A 20,775-nucleotide genomic window follows, 5' to 3' on the forward strand; every position below is an offset into this window, starting at 1 on the left:
ACACTGACAAGTGAGACACACTGCCATCCGCTGCCTGCACCTTCTGATGACCTCTCCCTTGATGGCTTGGTTGCACTATTTGATCCAGTCAGCTCTCCTATTTGGTCAATATTTACTAAAGATACACTATGGGCCTAGCACCTTCATAGGTGCTGAGGATACAATGAGGCAAAAAGCTCACAGTCCAATAGTGGGAACAGAGAATTAAACAGACAGTGGCAAATGGAAGGATATTATACGCGCAGAGAAGGAAAACAACAGATTTAGTAGTCCAGGAAGGCTGCCTAGAGGAGGTGACACTCTAAATTGCAATCTGAGAAGTGGACAAGGGGTACTCAAGTAAAAGGAGGAAGGTGGGAGATAGTATTTTTTAATTAATAAACACAGAGCACTATGCATCAGGCACCATTCCTTACATATATTCACTGTTAATCCCTGAAATAACCTGCTGAGTTAGGTACTATTGTTACCCTCATCTCATAGATGAAGAAGTAAGGTGCAGAGGTGAAATTGATTGCCTTAGGTCACAGAGCAGCGCGAGCAGGATTTGAACCTGGTAGTCTGGCTCCACTCTCTGCAGCATCGAGCAGGGACAGTACCACAAGCTGAGATGCAGGGGCTATTCAGGGCCCTGCAGGGACCTCTGATGGTTTGAGGATGGGGTAGGGGGGTGAGAAGCCTCAGAGAATGACAGGCTTGGAGTGGTCAGCCAGGGCACTGACCTTGAAGGCCATGAGAGCCCCATCAAGAAGTTTGAACTTGCCTCTTGGGGCTCTGCAGAAGGGAATGACGTGACTGAATCTGGACTTTGGAAAATAACCCTGCCTGCTGCATGGAGAGTGGGCTGGACAGGGCCAGAGTGACAGAGGATGCTGCCGTGGTTGTCTCCAGGAGAGATGATGGTAGCTTGGACCAGGATGGTGGCAGTGGAGATGGAGAGGAGGTGGGTGCGGAGAAGCTTTGAAGTGAAAATGGTCAAGATTTGCTGATGGGCTGGGCATGTGAGCAGAGCTAGAGGGGTCCAGGGTGATGGGCAGCCTGCAACCTAGACGAGGAGGTAGATGGTGGAGCTGGAGGAAGGGGTGGGGGCGATGTGTTGAGGTTATGTTTGAGGTGCTGTGGGCCTTCTATGAGGAGCAGTGGAGGAGACAGTTGGACCCTCAAGTGTCAAGGTCAGAAACAGGAGATAACCAGGATGACCATATACCCTTAGGCATTTGCAGTCAGCACCCCTTTGGATCCCCAAGTGTTCCAGTTTGGACAGTGAATTAAATGGTCACCCTAGACATGAGTGACTCTGCCACATGATACATCTAGATATTGAGAGCATCTGGGTCCAGGCTCCAGCCTGCTTTCTACACACACATATCTGAACACAGCCTATATATTCATGTGGATATTCTTAGCTGGATGCTGGTAAAAATGTGACCGCAAATACACACTTCCTAGGGAGGAGTTTCATTATGGTTGATGACTGTTGAACTAGTCTAGAAGTCTTTGCTTCAGTCCTGCCAGGCCGCCCACATTTGTCTGAGACCCCAGGTCCCACTACCAGAGACTGAGAGGTTTGTAAAGGGAATCAAGACTCTGTCTACACCCCATCAACCAAATGGGTAATTGATGGAATCAAACCATTTCAATAAATTTTTTTAATGGTATGGCCTTTTTTTTCCCCACTCAAACTATATTCCAAAGTAACCTGAGTGGCCAATGTTTCCCTCCAAGAAAAGGAGAATGCTGTACTACAAATCCACAAAGGCAGGTCCACTCTGGGCTTATGCAGAAAGACGCCACAGGGCCTTTGCATAGGAAAGGCAGGAGTAAGACAGTGCATAGCTTCCTGGTTGTGTTTCTGATCTCTACCATCAGCATACTGCAAAATATCTATAGGAAGAAACCAAAGCTTTGGATTGATGGTTGATCTCTAACAGACAATCTGTACTCTCAAACAGCATTTTAAACCTAGGAAAGATCCTTCTCAAACTCCTTGCCACCAGTTTCTTTTTGAAGACTTTATGCCTCTCACTCAATAATGTCCATGGTAACAGAAGTTGGGAGACCACCACTTCCAATCCCTCGCTCTACACACTAGTCACCCAGCTGTAGGACATACAACTTTCTTATCTCATTGCTTGATGTTTTCAGAAGCCCAAAGTGGGAGGCCCTGTTCAGGTTCAGAGGGTCCACTGTGACCCCCAGAGTACCCAGCCCAAGAGGCACTATGATATAGGAGCTAGGACCATGGATTCTAGAGGCAGACCTCCTGATTTCAAATTCTATCTCCATTACCTCCTATTAGCAGGAACCCCCTCTTACCTCAGTTTCTTCATTGGTAAAATGGACTTGATAATCATACCAGCCTCAAATAATTGTGGTGAAGATGACTGAAGAGTAAACAAATCAAAGCACTTAGAACAGCGCCTGGCACATAGCTGGTGCCCCATGGTCTCCACTGTTAGAAGTAGTAGTATTAGCATTTATAACAGTGTTTCAGTTATAACCCAGTGTAAAAATGGGTACAGGTGGAAGAAACCACGAGAAAGCCCAGAGAGGAGAGGAGTGGAGGAACCTGCCTTGTGGATTTGTAGTACGGCATCTTCCTTTCCTTGGAGGGAAATGTTGGCCACTCAGGAATATGGTTTGAGTGGGAAAAAAAGGCTATACCATTCAAAAAAATGTATTGAAATGGTTTGATTTCATCAACTACCCATTTGGTTGATGGGGTGTAGACAGAGCCTTGATTTCCCTTACAAACCTCTCAGTCTCTGGTAGTAGGACCTGGGATCTCAGACAAGGTGGGGGGGGCCTGGCAGGTTGCATCAGATAGCACCTGCTAATTACCATAAATAGCATATATTATGTATTATGGATGCAACCAGGGCCTTTGGGTTGCCAGAGACTTGCTCTGAAATCCCCAGGGGTTCATGTAATGCCATTCCATTCAGACTTTTTTTGGCCAGAATGAGAAATGCAGGCTCTGTGTTGGAAATCATTGCAAATTCCAAATTAGTGAGGTTTCATGGTCCACGGAAAGGCGCTAGAGAGAAAATTGGTCGACGGGATGTTTTTTAGCTGCTAGAGCAAAGCTGGCTGATTGATTGAGTGTCTTGGTCAATAGACTGTGCAGACAGCAGCTGGGGACCAGGCACAGGCGAAGAAGCAGGAAGAAGATGGAGCACAGTCCGCGTGGGGGAGGCAGAGACGAGGTCATCGGGAGAGAGGGACATAATTACACCAAAAGCTGGGTAGGCTGTGCGGACTGTGTAGCCATACTCGGCCAGGAACACCCAACCACAGCTCCTTGAGAACCCTGGGCTCCCTCACTCACTTGCTGTGTGTCCTTAGGCAAGTCATTATACCTCGTTGAGCCTCTGTTTTTTCATCTAAAAACAACCCTTACAATACCCACCTTAAGGGCATATAATAGGCCTAAAATGAAATAATGGGTTTTAAATGTCTGATGAGATGCTTGGCACATAGTAGGTACTCAATACACGTGAGGCCCCTTTTGCTCTAACAGTGATTTGGAGAGGCCAGTGTGCCCGGGAGTCACCCTATAACTCAGAAGATGGGTTTGTAGGTGACAACTGTCCTCCTTAAACTGGGGGCTAATGGGCCATGTCAATAGCTTCTGAGCCCTACTGTGCCAACCCAAAGTGTTCAGAAAAAGGCAAAAAGATGGGGATTACTGGACCCAGAGAAGATTCTGACTGACAAAAGACTTGGAAATGCACCTCTTCAGAGGTCATTGGGGCTAGTCCCCTGTCTTCAGGATCTCAGGCTATTCCAGCAGATTGGAAACCATGCCCTCCTCAATGATGATTGAGGAAGGGTAACACACAGGTCTCCCCACCAAGCACACATTCTTCCTCATCTTGGATCTGCCAAGCCTCTTTCAATAATAATTGCAATTACAATTACTGTAAGACATTGTGCTTAGTTTAATAAATGTATATTTTCCACAACCACCCAAACACATAAGGTATTATCTCCACTTAAAAAATGATGAAACTGAAGTTTAAATAGATGAGGGACCTTGCTCAAGGTCATGCTGCAATTACCTTGGAGGGATTTACAGATTCCAGAGCATGGTGGAGTCAAGAATTTATTCCTCCAGGGAGAGGGCAGTGGGGAGGAGTCAGAAAAGTAGGGTGTAATAGTTGAACGGAACCCGGAAAGGTGAGGGAGTTTCTCTTGGCAGAGAAGGGAAGAGAGGGCACCAGGGGCAGAGGGATCAGCTTGAGCAAAAACAGTGAAATTGGGAACCTCTGTCTCACAGGCTGTTTACAATGAATAATTACAATGCCAATGACAGCCAACATTGATTAAGTGCTTACTCTGCACCAGGAATGGTGTTAAGCACTTTACATGCATCGTCTCTGCGAGCTGGACGCTATCGTTAACTGCGTTCTGCAGAAGAGAGGTGATGTGACCCATCCAAGATACAGCTTGAAAATGGCACAACCAGTTTTCGAGTTCCAGTCTGCCCGATTCCAAAGCTTGGGGTGGCTGCTGGCTGTTTAGTCCCTGCCCATTGACAAGAGGGAGCCCATGTAGCTTAAAAAGACCTCTGTCCATGTGGTGGGCAGGGCTGTCCTGGGATCTCCTGTCTGTTCCTGCCGTGTTCCCAAGTCCTCTTGGGAAGGGAGCCAAGGGGAGCCCATCCGAGCTGGTGGGAGATAATCATGAAACTGACTGCCTAATAAAGATAAAGCTCTCTAATAAACTGGCAATCCTGCGGTAATGGATTTGACTTTTAAAAGGCAGATAAAAGTCCCAGTGGAGGGACAGACCTTTCCCATCAACTCCTTAATCAGAATTATCATGGAGGAGCCATTTTCTACAGGTGGGACAGGTGGATGCCTGGGATGGCATTGAGAAATGGCCACTTCTGTGTAAAGCCAGATGTCTGCTCTCTCCAGAGATCCCTCTCTCCCACAGGGGATCCTTTTGTCAGAGAAGAAAGATAATGGCCCCTGGGATGAGCCTGCAGGAGGGTGAACGGAAAGGGTGTGATTTGACAACTCACTGATAATTGGTGCCCGGGCTGCAGAGGTGGGGTATTCTGAGAGCTTTCTGCTGATTGGTGCAGTTGTGACGGAACAACCACTCCAACAGTCGGCCATCACCACCACCACCATCATCAAATAGCATATACTGAGTATTACGTATCTGGAAAATGTTCTAAGCGTTTCACGACCACCTTATGAAGCCGGTAATAGGAACAACTGCATTAACATTTTCCATCCTTAGCTGGGAAAACTAAGGCTCAATGTTGTTAAGTAACTTCCTGTAGGTCACACAGACCGGAAGTAGCGAAGCAGAGATTCAAACCCGCATCTGTCAGACCCCAGACAATATGATACTTAACCAGTGTTTTCCATTTAGTACTTTGATAGAGGACAACCTTGGTCTGGGTCTAGGTCGTGGATGGCATTCCCAAGAAATAAAGCCTGAGACAGACATTTGGGTGCGCAAGACTTATTGAGGTGTGCTCTCCCGAGAAAGGAAGTGAGCATGCAGGAAATGACAGGCAGAAACCTAAGGAAAAACACAGATTGAAGTGGAGTGTAACCTCGGCCTGATCACCTGGGTAGGTCTGAAGTGTAAATGGCATCTTAGCATTTTAACTGTCTTGAGGCAAGGTGGCAGGTCTTCTGTACTCCTACATCCAATTAGTCTTTGGCTGTGGACTACCTCCTGTCGCACTCACTGGTGGACCTGGAACAGAACACGTGTGGGGCATTTGCAGCCAACGTTCACACCAACCTGGTATGTGAGCAATGCCACCCACCATAGCTGCAGAAGACCGGAGTGGTGGTCCTGCTCAGCCCTGAATTTGCTGAGTCCTTGAGTGTGGCCCTTGGCCCCTCTGGACCTCAGCTTCTGCAGGCTTGGGTTCAGGGTCCTCCAAGGGCCGGCCGAGCTCTAACAAGCTCTGACTCTGCATCCGCAACACAGCCTCTGCCCCAATCGGCAGTGTCTGTTTCTAACCCAGGAGGAGGGCCGTCCGGTGGTTCCAACATGTGAGGCGAGGTGTCTGACAGCTTCCCCTGCTGAAGCCCTTTATCTCACTTCTCTGCTGTGTTATTTTAAAACTAACAAGCCCAGACCTCAGGAGCTCGCTGACTGCTCACCACCTGCCATTGAGATTTGTGGCTTGTCTCTTCTGTCCTCTCTGCAGATTTTAGTGGCAGCTTTACTCTCTGCTTGTTAGGAATTCTCTTCAAACCCAGCCCTGGCAAGGAGGGGCACATGTGTGTGTGTGAGAGAGAGAACACTAAGTCCTACCTGCACCAGGCTCTCAGCAGCCCCCACCTCTTTGCCTGTATTTCTAGCTGATGAAGCAGTCCAGTGGGTGACTCTGGGAAGGCAGGGACAGACAAACTCATCCCTGGGCTATGGACAGAGGAAGCCAGGACCCAGCATGAATGTGGAAGGGCTTCTGCTGGATTCTGAAGCAGCCACTGAGCCCAGGCCCCAGCATAGGGAGGGGCTCCGGGCGCACTCAGGGCACTCCTTCCTCCCTGCCCCTCCTCTTCCCAGAATCCCTTGCCTTGGGTTGTTTGGGAGAAACTAACTTGTCCAGAATCAGTGGGGCTGGAGAACAATGTGACCTGTCCCTGAAAAGTGTGGCTGATATTTAAAGCACCACCATATGCCAGAAACGGTCTGAATGCTGGACGTTCATGTCTTCCTCATGACAGCCTTGTGAGGTGCATACAACTTGTGAAACTTGCCCAAGGTCACCCAGCCGCTGAGCGGCCAGGCGGTTTACTTAGAAACACCCATCCCCGTGCTCCACCATCCCTCCCCACAGCCTGTCTTGTTTCCTGCAAGCACATGTGCCCCCTCTCTAAGCAGAACTTCCCCTTTCTTGGGTCATTTTCATTCCTGAGAGCTCCTCACATACCTGACCCCTGTGTCCTGGACTGTGAGCTCCTTGAGGGGGGATTTCTTGTCTGGATCATCTTGAAATGACCCTCCCCCAGAAGTAGGGTGAAGCATAGCAGAGGAGTCTGTGAATGAATAAGGAATGGGTGAATGGATGTGTAAGCAGGATGTGAATCACAGCATCTACATGAATGGCTGGGAGGAGTCATCCCTTGAGTGTGTTTTAAGAGCCAGTCCATCAGGCCTGGACACTGACACCCCGCTGGCACAGAACTTACTTATGTCCTCGGTTTCCCACCTCACTGTAGCCGGGTGTTCCATCCTACTCCCCAGAAGATCCAGTCTCCTGGCTTTAAATCCCACCTACATGCTAACATCTCTCAAATGCATCTCCCCAGCGCTAACATCTTTAAACTCCAGTCTCATATCCAGCTGCCTACCTGTCGTCTCCACGTGGGTGTCTAATTGGCATCTCGAAACTAACGTCCAAAACACCCTTCTCCACCCACAGCTATCCCAGGCTCAGCCGTTGGCAGCCCCATCCTCTCAGTTGCTCAGACCAGAACTTTGGGAGTGCCCTTGATCCCTCTCTTTCACACTGCATGTCCAATCCATGCTCAAACCCTGTTGATGCCAACTTCAGCATCTGTCCGGAATCTGCCTGCCTCTCACTGGTAGAGCCACGAGGGCACCACCCACCCTCCCTACGGTGGCCTGTTGCAGTAACCTCACTGGTCTTCCAGTGTTTGCCCCAGATGGTCAGCAAGTTGCCAGAGAGACCCTTTAAAGCCTGAGTCCAATTACATCTTTCCTCTGCTTAGAACCCTCCGACGGCTTCTCCTCTCACCCAGGGAAAAAGTCAAGTTCTCGCAGCAGCCCGCCAAGCCATCCATGCTCCAGTTCCCCGTGAACTCTCTGGTGTCACCCCCATTTCTGTGCCGCTTCCTCACTCAGTTCTAGCCTCTGTGCATCTAATCTGCTCCTACCTCAGGGCCCCCGCATTGGTTGTGCCCCTTCCTGTGTGCCCCTTTCCCAGACACGTGGGAGGTTCACTCCCTCATCACCCTTGAGTCTTGCTCAAATGGTTCCTTCTCCTTGAGGCCTTCTCTGATGGCCCCATTTAAAATTCCAGCCCCTCCCAGTAGCATTCCCAATATCCCTTCTCCCAGCACCATTTCTTTTCTCTATAACACTTATCACCTTACAATAATCTACATGTTTATCCCTTAACCATGTGTGTTTTCTTCTCTCCTCCTCCCTCCACCCATCCCAGTAGAATGCAAGCTCCACTAAGCAGGGATTCTGTCTGTCTTGTTCTCTGGTGTGTCTCCAGTGCCTAAAACTTGGCTTACACATAGTAGGGGCTCAATGAGCATTTGTTGAATCAGTGACTAAATGAAGAATAAGTGAACGGCCCCCGGCAACACTTCTTGGGAGCAGGCTTTATGCTCTCAGCTCTTGGACCAGCAGTCCTCCTGCTCGGAGTTGAAGGGTTCCTCTTAGGCTGAGGACTTCTGTCTGATCCTGCTTGCTCATTGCCTCCTCCAGCTGTGGCTGAGACGTTGCCCAAAAGGGACCCACCTAGCATAGTTCCTCCCATGGCAAGAAAATATAGTCAGCAACTCATCCCCCCTGGAGAAATCTAAGCACTGTCTGCAATTCCGGCTGATAGAAAGGTCCTGAGGGTGCCCTGAACCGGAGGGAGGGAGGGATGTTCTTGCTTGTGATGACACAGCTTGGCAGAGCTGGGGTTTGAACCCAGGTCAGTAGGACTCCAGGACCTCTGCACTTTCTCAGCATCACCTAATTACCTTTCACAACCTGTCCACCTGGAAAAATGGGACATGTTAGAATTCAGCCATTTCCCAAGTTGGGGGCAGCCTGCATTTCAGGCCATCCCAAGCATCAAATTCAGTCTCCGTCTCATCAGTTTGATCCCTCACTAGGCAAATAGGCGATCAACGGGCCAGTCTGGGAAGGGAGAAATGACTGGGTGGATTTGGGGTTGACTGGAGGGCAGTAGATGGAGGTGTTCTGTGATGAGAGTTCAAACCCTCATTGGGCTGGGGGCCTGACCTGCTTGGCGAAGCTGGGTAAGAAATGCTGAACTGATTTTTCTCCATGTGGTTCTTTTGTCCTTTGACCTGAACTTGGGAACAATTTTTGATATACTAGAGTGTTTTCCACATGTACACACACTTGTTCACACGCACACACACTCTCAGCCCTGAGAACTAAACAAAACCATTCTCATCAGTTGCCTGAGGAGAGAGCTTCAGAGTGCCATGCTTGTCTGTGTAAACCAACCCTACAAAAATCCTTTGTAATCTCTGTGGTCTGGCCACTCGAAGTACGGTCCATGGAGCAGCACATCACCTGAGAATGTGGTTAGAAATGTAGAAGCTGGGCCCTGCCCAGACGTGTTGAATCAGCATCTGAGTCTACAACACCCCCAGGGGGTTTTCAGGCCCAGAAGGGTGTGAGAAGTGCCTGTCTGTATGGCCCCAAAGGAGCCAGCCCCTGTCTTTCTCAGAGCCACAGATTATCCCCCCAAAAAGGACAGCTTTTTTTTTGCCCCCCATGTTCACTGCAGCATTTTTTTTGCAATAGCCAAGATATGGTAGCAACCCGTGTCCATCAGTGAATGAGTGGATAAAGAAAACGTTGTATGTGATTGAATACTATTGCACCACTAAAAAGAAGGAAACCCTGCCATTTGCAACGTAGATGGACCTTGAGGGCATTGTGCTAAGTGAAATGAGCCAGTCTCAACTCTCTCCTTCCACCCTCCACCCTAACTGTCTCTTCCAACTGACTGCCTTCTCTGCAGTTACGTGAAGTCCAATGCCGTGTCTCAGTGCTGGGCCTTTCCACATGTGTCCCGACCAGTTTGCATGGCCCCCTGCCCACATTCCCCAGGCTGGATTGGGTGCTCTCTCTGGGGTTCCATGGCCCTCTGACTTCTCCCCACCAGAGAACTTCCCATGCCAAATTATAATTCCCAGTTGAGGAATTTGTCTTCCCCTTCCAGGCTAAGGGCAGAGACAAGTCTTAGTTACTTTCAGGTCCTGGAAATCCAATACTAAGTATGTGTTCAGTAAACAACTGTGAAGCAATGAATGAGATTATGAGGCAGATACCAGCCTCAGAAAATGTCTTCTCATTCTGTTCCTACTAAGATGAGCCCTATGGCCCCTGTATCCTCAGGATGTCACCTACCGTGGCTTTCCGGAATCCTCAGCCCTTTTTTCCAGCCATGATAGCAAAGCTCAGAGCCACAGATTAACCCCAACCAGGCTTAATTCACCTTGACCTCAGGCCAAGATATTAACAGGGCCCAGACTGAAGTCCCAGGAACCAAGGCACAAATCAACCAAATCCATCTGTCTACGGGCTGGGTGGGCCCCATGGTAAGCCTTGGGCTTTCTGATGGATCCATGAGCTGAGGGTCTGGCCCTTCATTCTCTACCAAAACAGGCAGATTGTAGGTATCTGGCCAAGGGAGGAGACAAGGGTGGATTAGTCACAGCCCTAATACAGAACAAGAACCTGGGGCATGAACCTTGGATGGGAACCCTTTTCCTGTCCAGGTCTCAGTGTCTTCATCTGTGTAATGGGGCAAGGTCACCAAACTGAGTACCTTATAGAGATTGTCGGCATCAGTTTGGAGACTGTTTTAGCAAGTGCCCTTCACCCAGGAGAAGCTGCCTGTGGGATGGAGGCAGTAAGTGCCACGATGTTCCATATCTAATGACCAAGTGCCATTCCTGTTTGTGGAATATACGATTCAAACCAAACTCTGAGATGCAGCCCGTTTCTCCAAACACATAAGGCCAGTCCCTGTCTTACAGAGAAATTACCAGGATGCACCGTATGCCTCCAACCTATTACTTCCTTACATTTTCAAAGTGCTTTCCAGATTGTTCTTTTTCCTCAGTTGATGCTTACAAACAGGCAGGGCCGCTAGTGTTCTTGCCACTTGCTATCCCCGGGTCTCAGTTCCTCAGTCTGTACAGAGGGAATGACCATGCCTGCTCCTGGGTTCCTTTGGAAGCTTAGGTGAGACATCCATGAGAAGCGTTTAGCCCAGCGTCTGGCCCCAGAGTAGGTGCTGGAGTAACACTAGCTGCTGCTGCGATCAGGTGACTTGGAAAGTGCACCAGACTAGGGGGTCAAAAGGCCATGGTTCCAGATGTGACTCTGACAGGCGTCACCCATCCTGTGGCCCTGAGCAAGTCTCCTTGCCTCTTGGGTCTCAGTTTCCCCACTCCGTACAGAGGTGGCCCTGGGCTGGGGACCCTTCCTGTCCCCCTCCAGTACTGTTTGTCTCTGATGCCCCAAGCAGTGTTTAACTCAATCTAGCACTGGGGGGCACAAAGATCTGCACCGAACCCCGGGCCAAACAAGCACTTTTGGGGAGTGGAGTGCTTTGATGCGGGAAGCAGGGAAGTGGCGAGAGAACCAGGCATCTTGGAGAGTTTTGCTGAAAGTTCAGCCCTGACTCTTATCGGAGTCTGGGAATCTGCTGGTTGCCATGACAACAGAGAGCAGCTTCTAAGCTCCAGGTCGCTGATTAGCAGGAACAGAACGGGGAGGCCTTGAGGAATTCAACTCGCATGCTCCCTCCCTCCCTCTGTGAAGTGGAGTGTGTCGGCTCTTGACTGCACTGTTTTAGCTGTCCCCTGAAGATCTTGCCTTCTTTTAAGTGTTTTTTTATGCAACATCCAAGGGCTGTGAGGTAAAAACCAGGCAGCTGCTGGTACTCCTCGGCAAAGAGGGAACACAGAATTTTTCTTAAAGCCCTACAAGGATGGGAGGGGCTGTGGGAGAGAGGGGGTGCTGAGGGCTGAGTCCCCAGCAGGGCCGGGTGGCCTCAGACCAGTCCTTGTCCCTGGACCTCAGCTTCTTTATATGTAAGGAAAGGTTGGATCTAATCTGTGGTTCCTGCCTGAGACTGGCCATCAGAACTCATTTAGACATCTATGCTTCATCCCTTAATTCAACAAATGTTCATTGAGCAAAAAGGCTCTCTGTGCCTGGCACTGTGTCCCTTGGGATCCAATGATGGGAAAAGAGACTCATCCCTGCTCTCATGAAACTTACATTCTAGTCCAGAAGACAAACAGATAGCAAATACACGTAGGAAGTGGTCATTTCAAATAGGAACAAGTGTTCTGAAGGAAGGTACTGCAGACTGCTGGGATGGAGGCTGGGAAGAGAGGAGCAAGATTCCATAAGGGGCTCAGAGAGGGCCTCTCTGGGAAGGGGACATTTGAATGCAACGAAAGAACCAACCCTGCAGAGAACTGGAGGAACAGCATACCAGGTGGAGGGAACAGAGAAAGCAAAGACTCGGAGCAAAGGCTCTGAGCCAAGGCTCTGTTCTGTTGAGGAAGAGCAGCAGGTCATGTGGCTACAGCAGAGCGAGGGACAGGGAGAGGCTGATGGGCAATGGCCTTTAGAGTGGGGCAGGGGCCAGACGGTGTAGAGCCTTTTAGTCCTGGTATTCAGTTTGGACTTATTCTTGATCCAACAGGAAGCAGAATTACTGGGATGTTTCTTTAAGATGCATATTCCTGTTCCACCCTTTGAGACACTTATTTATTATGGCTGAGAAGGAACCTGGAAATCTGTACTTTTCAAAAGCCTCTTGGGGGGGCCTCTGGTACTGTGCCAGGCTTAGGAAACCATAGATTCCAAGCTTTCTGAGTCTTTTTTGGTTTTAAGAAAACTGAGAAGCAACGTGCTGGAACATCTTGAAAAAAAACTCTTAGATGTTATGTTATATCATGAAGGATTCTGTTCTCCTTTCTTCCCCGCTCCCTGTCTGTTGTGTTTTTGTTTGTTTGATTGCAAAATCCTGGGTCAGGTACCCAAAGCCAGGAAAGGGAAATTAGGGCTGTTGGAGAAAAGAACACCCTACCACATCAGGGTGGATTGTGGCAACTGCACTGCCCCTTTCTTCACCAAACCATCATCAGAATTCCCCATCCCTCGCCCCCGAAGCCGGCAGTAATGGGTGAGGCACTGCCCTGACCCTAAGCCTCACCCTCCAGTGCCTGGTAGGGTAGTGGCATCCACACCTTTCCCTACACAGCCATGACCCTACTCCCTCCATTAGCACAAGGCACTGGGACCTTCCTCCCGGTGCCAGCACTTACTCATCGTATGTTGATTCACTGCCAAATTCCTTGCATCAGCTCTCAAGTTTTTTGCCTACCAAGGGGTTGCCTCTGGTACAGATTAGTGTAATGGTTTTGTATAATGCCCCAGAGTCCAAAATTGCATATGTTCAACTCAAGACTCTTCATATATTGATAAGCTTACTGGTCACTTTTCTAAGAGGAATATGGGGTAGAATAGAAAAGGCATTGATTGAGCCATTGGCTGGTTTGTATTTGAGCCACAGAGGACCCCAAGGTCTTCTCGTGGGGACCTGACCTGCTCTCCCCTCTTAACACTCGCACCCTTGCTTGCTACCCCTTGCATATACCAACCATCTTTGAAAACTTGCAATTCCTTCTGCCCAGAGCACATTTTCCACTTCCCACAGATAACTGTGTAGAACTTATACATTACTGGGCAACAAGTTACCCCAGGCCTTTGGGGATTCAAACAACAATAAACAGCTATGAAACTGTCCCATAGTTTCTGTGAATTTGGCTGGGAGACTGGCTCACCATCTCTCATGAGATTATGGTCACCGGTCAGCCGAGGCCGCAGACCCATCTGAAGGCTGAATGGGGCTGCAGGCTCCTTCCACGGAGGAGCCCTCACGTGGCTCTTAGGTGCAGGCTGGCGGCAGGAGGCCTCCATTGTTCTTCACAGGAGCCTCTTCAGAGGGCTGCTTGAGTTTCCTCACACCACGGCGACCAGCTCCCCTCAGAGTGATCAGGCCCAGAGAGCGAGGCGGAAGCTGCCTGTGTGAACTAGCCTTGGATGTCACGTGCTGTAACTTTTATTACATTCTCATCACTTAAAGTGAGTCGATAAACCCTTCTGATATTCAAGGGGAGGGAAATTAGCTCCATCTTTTGATGGCAGGAGTGCCAGAGAATCTGTGAAGACATTTCAAAGCCTCCACAAACTGCAAACTTAGTCCCTAATCTGTCACTTCTCCAGTCCCATTACTTCCTCAGAAAGGCCCTCCCCCTTACGCTATACAAAATAGCTCCACCCCCTCCCACTTCCAAGTCCCATTACACTGATTTATTCTCTGCATAATTTATCACCATCCAATAAGCCGCACTATCATTTGCTTATGTGTTTATACCTGTCCCCCCATCTAGAATGTAAACTCCACAATCACAGGAGACATCTCCATCATGTTCGCTGCACCTGCACACTTAGAACTGGCCTGGACACAGCACAGGCACTCAGGGAACTGGAGTTAATGAATGCAGGTCAGCACAAGTATGGGAACAGGCAAGCCTTGCTGGGAACTGGGCAGAAATTGCAAGCATTGAGTTGTCTGAGAAGAGCCAGGACAGCATTCCACTTGGATAGACTGGAGGGAGCAGAGGCATGGAAATGGGACCCTCATTGTAGGAGAAGTGGGACAGGAAGCTGCAGGAAGAACTGGAGCTCTGGAAGCATGGAGTTGGCAGCGAGGAAGGCTGGGCAGCCCTGACTAGAATCTCCACCCCTCCTGGGCTTGCAGGGTCTCCCAACTCTGCTTCTGAAGCTGCAACGATAAGCAGCTGACGGAGATGGATGTGTTTTGCTGCCCTCCTTCAATATTGACCAGGGTTGGCCTGCTCTCCAGGCTGCCCCAAGGAGCAGGGGCTTATCAGATGTACTCATCCTGAGTCATGAAACTGATCTCAAAGCACTGGCTGCAGTAATGTGGTGCATGAGAAATGCTAATGTTTTAGACCAATGCTTCACCCGGGATCTGCAGGCAGAGGGAGCAGGGAAGGGTACTGGCCCGATGGTGCCAAATCAACCTGTGACTCTTAAACTCCTGACTCCTCCTGGTTAGGGGCCAGGAGATTTGAGTGGTGGTCTCTTCAGAGTATCTAAGCAACTTCCCTTCCCTCTCCGGGTCTCAAAGAAGAAGATGGGACTCATGTAATTTCCCAGAGTTATTTGGGGCTCATCTCAGAGGCCTTCATGGCAACTGCATCCCAAGTAGGTGGCCTTATACCTACAAAGACATGAAATTGGAGGTTTGGTTTACAGGAAAGTAATATATGGGCTAATAGTATTCCTTATTTTATAATTGAGGAAACTGACTTGAGAGGTTGAGTGACTGGTCCCAGATCCTATAGCTGCTAAATGGTAAAGATAGTGTTTTACTCTGGGTGAATCTGTTCCATACACAGATAAGGCAGAGAAATGGATTGAAATGGCAAAGGGGAGTTGGAACTAATCCTATCATGATTTGGCCTCCAGTTATGTTGTGAGAAAGAAAGTGAATTCTAGCTTCCAGCCTGTCCCTGTGATTTGGTCAGGATAGGAGAGGCTCTGCTGCAGCAACAAATAAACCCTGAAATCTTAGTGGCTTACCCTAACTGAGGCTTATTTCTATCATGCAAATTCTGATGTGATTCTGGCATTTCTCCCACATCTAGCAGCTTTACCTTTCGAGATATGTGACTTCCAAAGTCACTGTGACAGAGAAATAGATTGCTGGAGAAGGCACACCAATCTGGAACTGGAAGTGACATATGTCACTCCCACTCAGAGACCCTCAGCCAAAGATCATCATAGCCCCAACCTATCTGCAAGGGAAGTTGGGAAATATTAGTATGTCTATGAATGTTTCATGAACATTAAGAATCTCTGTCATATCCTAACACTTTTGCCTTCTTATTTCTTCCCCTGTAGGACAGAACCCCAGAATAGCCCCATGGTCCCAGCTCAAGATGGACCCTCAGAAAAGCTGAGCCAGCATCTTGCCACTGAGGCCTTGGGCACCAACAGCTGGGAGAGAGACAAGGCCTGCCGGGAGCTCAGTCCTGCCAGAGCACACAGGTGAGACACCGCTCCATCTCCCTTCAATTCCTCAAGTTCAAGTTGAGGATGCAGAAATGAAATTTGTTTCTCTGGCCACTCTTCCCCTCTCTCTTTTGCAGATCCTTCTTTCAGACCCTTAAATCAAATCAAAAGTCAGCAATGTTTTTCTATACGGGGCCAGATAGCAAATATTTCAGGCTTGTGGGCCAGATGGTCTCTGTCTAAACTGCTCAACCTGCCATTTTAGCACTAAATCAGCTATAGAATGATTTACATATGATGTGTAAACAAACAGGCTTAGCTGTGTGTCAATACAACTTCACTTATAAAAACAGGAAACAGGCTAGATTGAGCCCATGGGCCAGTTCATTGCCTCTGCGTTAAAATGATAGTTAGTTCCTCTCCATTTCAATGACTGTGAGCCACTGGTTCCCGAATTGTGACTTCAGCCCAGATCTCTTCCCTAAGTTCTAGATCTGCACATTCGTTCCTTAATTTAGTTATCCAAGCAGCATTTCTTGAGCACCTGCCTCATAGCAAGCACTCTGTGAGCACGTGAGGGTAAACCATCTTACTGGGGCTCAGAGAGGTAAAGCTACTTGCCAGTAAGTGGCACAGGGAAGTTTTGAATTCTGGCCTCTCTGATCTTAAACCTTAGACTTAAACCTACCACATTATACTTGGATGTGAATGAAAAAATCAATCTACCCCCTACCTTAAATTTTGTGCCATACACATGTAAAGCCTGGCCCATCTTTGGCTTCTGGGGAATTGATTCTATTTACAACATGGTCTTTATAATCTGGCCTCACCAGCTGGTTGAAAGCATTATTTCTACTCCTTCAATTAACTCAGCATGCTCGTTGCCCTGGGCCTGTATCTTCTCCATCATGACAAGTGGAGAACAAGTCTGGTGTCCTTGTCAGTAACATTCCTCAGAGACAAGCCTTGCCTCCTGGCTTTGAATCAGTGGGTGTTAAAGCCATTTTACAGATGTGGAAACTGAGGTCAGTTGGTAGCAAGGCCAAGATTCACCTGAATAGTCCTGATCGGGTCCACATTCTCTCATTATGTCTTAGAGTTCTTGGTTTACTAAGGCGTAGGTTCTAAACCACTTTGGACTTAAAGCATTAGATGGAGGTGATGAGTACTACACCCAGGAAAATGTGTGTGCTCCAAGAATTCTCCCCAGATTCTGTGTACCTTGTTAGAGGTTCGTGGACCCCCGAGGCTGAGGAACAAGGATCTCTAGTTAAGAACCTGAATTTCGGAGAAGTGGCTTGAGAAACCAGAGTAGGTTTTGCAGACAGAGTCGTCTCCTCCACCCAGGCTGCCCTCTTGGCTACAGGCTTTAGTTGGGCTGTGATTTTAATGAGGGAGAAACAGTTAAGTCCTATCAGCTCAGAAAAGTGAAGTTCAGTATCAGAGCTGGAGAATTATCTCCAGGAAACAGGGGAAAAGCTGTTTCCATAAGAGGCCCAGGTAGGTCAAGAGAAAACAGGAGACAAGGGAAATCATTGTGCTTTCAAAACATTATCTGCCAGACAGCCAAAGGCAATTACTGTGTGGTAGAGACCAGCGTTCAAACCTGGACACTACCACTCCCTAACTGAGTGACCTCAACAGTGTCCTTCCATGGGCCTCAGTTTTCACAACTGTAAAATGGGAATATTGAGATCTAATGCTCAAGGTCAGCTGAGGTTTAAATCAAATCAGGCATTTAAAGATCCTGAGAGTGGGCCTGGAATACAAGAGGTGCTTAAAATGTTAGCTGGAATCTCTTGGAGCCAGAAAAGAAGATTCTGGGCTTGCAGATGTGAAAAATGATACAATGTTGTCGATTTGATTGTTAAGAGTCTGGGCTTCTTGCTCCCTTCTCCTATCTGTGACCCACCCTCTGAGATAATAAAAACCACAATGATGATAAGGACATTAACAGTGATAATAAAAGTCATAATAATTATAATAATAGAAACTACATTTATGGGGAACTTGCTGTGTGCCAGACCAGGGCACATTGCATGAGTGAGTTCACTTCATTCCTTGCGGCAAACCTGGGACACAGGGATCATGTTTCATTCCCATCTTACAAGTCCTGAAAATGATACTCTGAGGAATCACTGAGCTAGAACGTAATAGAGCAGGAATGTAAATCCAGGTGTCTCAGTTTCTAGAGCCAGTGTTCTTTCCTGCTGGGTACTTGCCCTCTGCATATTTGATCGCTGAGTACTGAACCGCTGTATGTGGAACCACCGCATATTTAACTGCTGCTTATGTAACTGTGTGGACTCTACTGCTATCCTGGCCCTTCCAGCCCTGCTGTGGGGGCACACCTAGAAAGAGTTGGAGGAAATGCAGACCTACCTGGGTAAAGGCATTTGTGATTTATGGAGGGGGTTGATTATCCCCCTTCACAGACCTCAAGCCTATCCAAATTCAAGGGCTTTCTCCATTTTACACCATCACTTAAATCAGAGTCTAGGACAGTGGTTCACAAATCATGCTCCCCTGGAACCCTGTGGTTCCAGAAAGAAGTAAGAATAGATGACTGAAATAATTAGTTCTTTCTCTGTCTTACAAGATACACTTAAAAAAAAAATTTTTTTTAAGTATGTGTCCCTTAAATGTTTTTTGTTTTCTTTTTTTCTCTCCAATTCCCAGCAGCTGTTACACTGGGAAATATCTGTATGAAAGAGAAACAATTTAACAAGTGGCTAAATGACTTCCTTTGGTCATCCCTCATTTAGTCACCCAACAAATATTTATTAGGTTCTTACTCTGTGTCAAGAACTTGCTGCAGGAAAAATTTGGAAGTGCCTACCACATTTACACAAGCAGCCTGTTTGCTTCCTGGATCTTTGTATTGTGCTTTGTGCTTTATAACATGTAAGTGTAATTAAGTAGGTAGGTATTTAATCCCTAAGATATTTATTTAGAATCTGCTTTAAAAAAGAGACTTTATTAAAATGTTCTAGATATCACTATTTGATTTTTTATTTATTGCAATGCAGAGACCTTAACATATATTCTAATCACTTGGTCACTTTTCTACTAACCCTAATGATCAAGATTCTTATAGTGGAATTAAATATGGCAGCATTTTATGATGTTCTTTAAAGAATTGGGTAGCTTCCAAAAGAATGTCCATACAAACAAGTTTGAGAAGGCAGCTGGTTTTGGGGGAAAGCTCTCAGAGTAGGCATCACAGGCCTTGCCTCAAATCCTAGCTTAGACGCTCCTAACTCTGCCGCCGTGGGCAAGCCAGTTCAACATTCTGACCCTTATTTTTTTCACTTGTAAAAGAAGATAATCAATTCATACCACCCTCAAAGTGTTTTTGACAGTATCAAAGTATATAAAACACTTGGTACAGAAGTGAACAAATGGTAGCTGAGTTATTACTAACGAATGGCAATAATATTCTTATTAATATTACATTTTCCAGTCAAGTTCAACTGAGTTGGCATGTTTCAATTCCCAAGCAGTTTTTCATCCGCAACCCATTTCCTTTTGCCATGGGATAGTGTTTTTAAAAAAATCCCTGGAGCTCGCCCCAATTATAAAAGGAGATAACCTAACTTCATTTAACTGAAGCCTGAGCATTTGAATTTAATTGAATGGGAAATAATTATTCCTGAACAGCAGAGGTTTTTGAGGTTCTGTGAGGCCCTGTAAGATATGTATCTCATTACATTAGACTTCGGCAAATACACTTTTAATAATCAGTTGCTTCTTAACATACCTTCCGCCTCCTATTAAATCTCCAGCAGGAACTACAGACATAATGTGTTGGGATGGGAGGGGGATGAACTGCCAATTAATTATTTAAAAAGTGATTTATTTACCAAGGCGAGCCATTTGCAAATTCAATAATAAATCTATTAAGAAGCAGTCAACCTCTATAATGCTGTCTTAAATAATGAATTGGTGTTTGGGTAACGGACATCGTCTGTCTCATTAGGTTGGCATGGACTCCTTATTTGAGGCACTTAATCTAAAGTGTGACCGAATCAGGCCTGAGGTGGTAATTAGGTTTCACTATGGGCCCTTCATCCAAGGAACTGGGTGTTTCTTCCCTGTCAGCATCAGCCTGGGCTGGGGGCTTGGGGAGGCCCGAGTCCTCTAATGCCAGCCTCTGTGCTCCACACAGTGCCTCCCGTGACAGAGACCTGACGCCACCGCCTTCCTCCAGGGGGAAGAAGAAAAAGAAGAAATCCACGCGGAAGAAGAGAAGGAGGTGAGGTCCCTAAGGGGAGATAAAACCTTGGAGATGGGGGAGAAGGACAAAATAGGGGCAAATGCGTTTTGGAGTCAAATGGTGACTCTCATTGGGTTCAAATCCCCTCTCTGCCTCTTAACTAGTTGTGTGAACTTAGGCAAGTCACTCACCTCTTTGTGCCTGTGTCCAGTTCTGTAAAATGATGATAATGACCACTCATGGGGTTTTGTGATAATTAGATGAAAAAGGAACATGGAAGGAGCTGTCAGTGTCTGGCACGCAGTAAATGACCAGTTAATCAGGAGCATACGCATGACTATGAATACTGATTTTTTTTCTTTGAGAACTTACTCGCTGTGGAGGGACTGTGCCAAATGCTGTAATCTCCATGACCTTTTACCTTTGACCATAATCTACCAGGCAACCATGATTATCCCCATGTCAGGGATGAGAAAAGAAAGGCACAGAATTTACAAGGACTTGATCCCAGGCGCTTCCGTTGATTACACTATTCCTACCTCACAGGTTGAATGCCCAGGATAATAGACTATTTTTTTGCCAGCTATTGACTCTTTTATACCCTATGAATTTTTTTTCTGTGAAAAATTCCTTTTACATTTTTATATTTAAAAATATTTCCAGATTTTCTTTAAGGTTGCCAGCCATGAGACTAAAAATGTGTCCAATGTTGCAGTCCCAGAGGG

General features: G+C 47.3%; 1 protein-coding gene across 2 annotated transcripts in view; it reads left to right on the top strand.

Annotated features, from left to right (window-relative positions):
- Window positions 1-20,775, top strand: part of SRRM4 (serine/arginine repetitive matrix 4) — a 142,994-nt gene that overhangs the window by 84,743 nt on the left and 37,476 nt on the right. For both annotated transcript variants that reach the window (XR_012125412.1, XM_073222378.1), the window contains exons 2-3: window positions 15,724-15,870; window positions 20,003-20,089. Coding sequence is in view for 1 of the 2 variants with exons in the window: in XM_073222378.1 (XP_073078479.1) it covers window positions 15,724-15,870; window positions 20,003-20,089 (234 nt within the window). In the remaining variant the exon portion in view is untranslated. The remainder of the gene's footprint in view (window positions 1-15,723; window positions 15,871-20,002; window positions 20,090-20,775) is intronic.

The sequence above is a fragment of the Manis javanica genome, chromosome 15 (assembly GCF_040802235.1).
Source record: "Manis javanica isolate MJ-LG chromosome 15, MJ_LKY, whole genome shotgun sequence".
Classification (NCBI taxonomy): domain Eukaryota; kingdom Metazoa; phylum Chordata; class Mammalia; order Pholidota; family Manidae; genus Manis; species Manis javanica.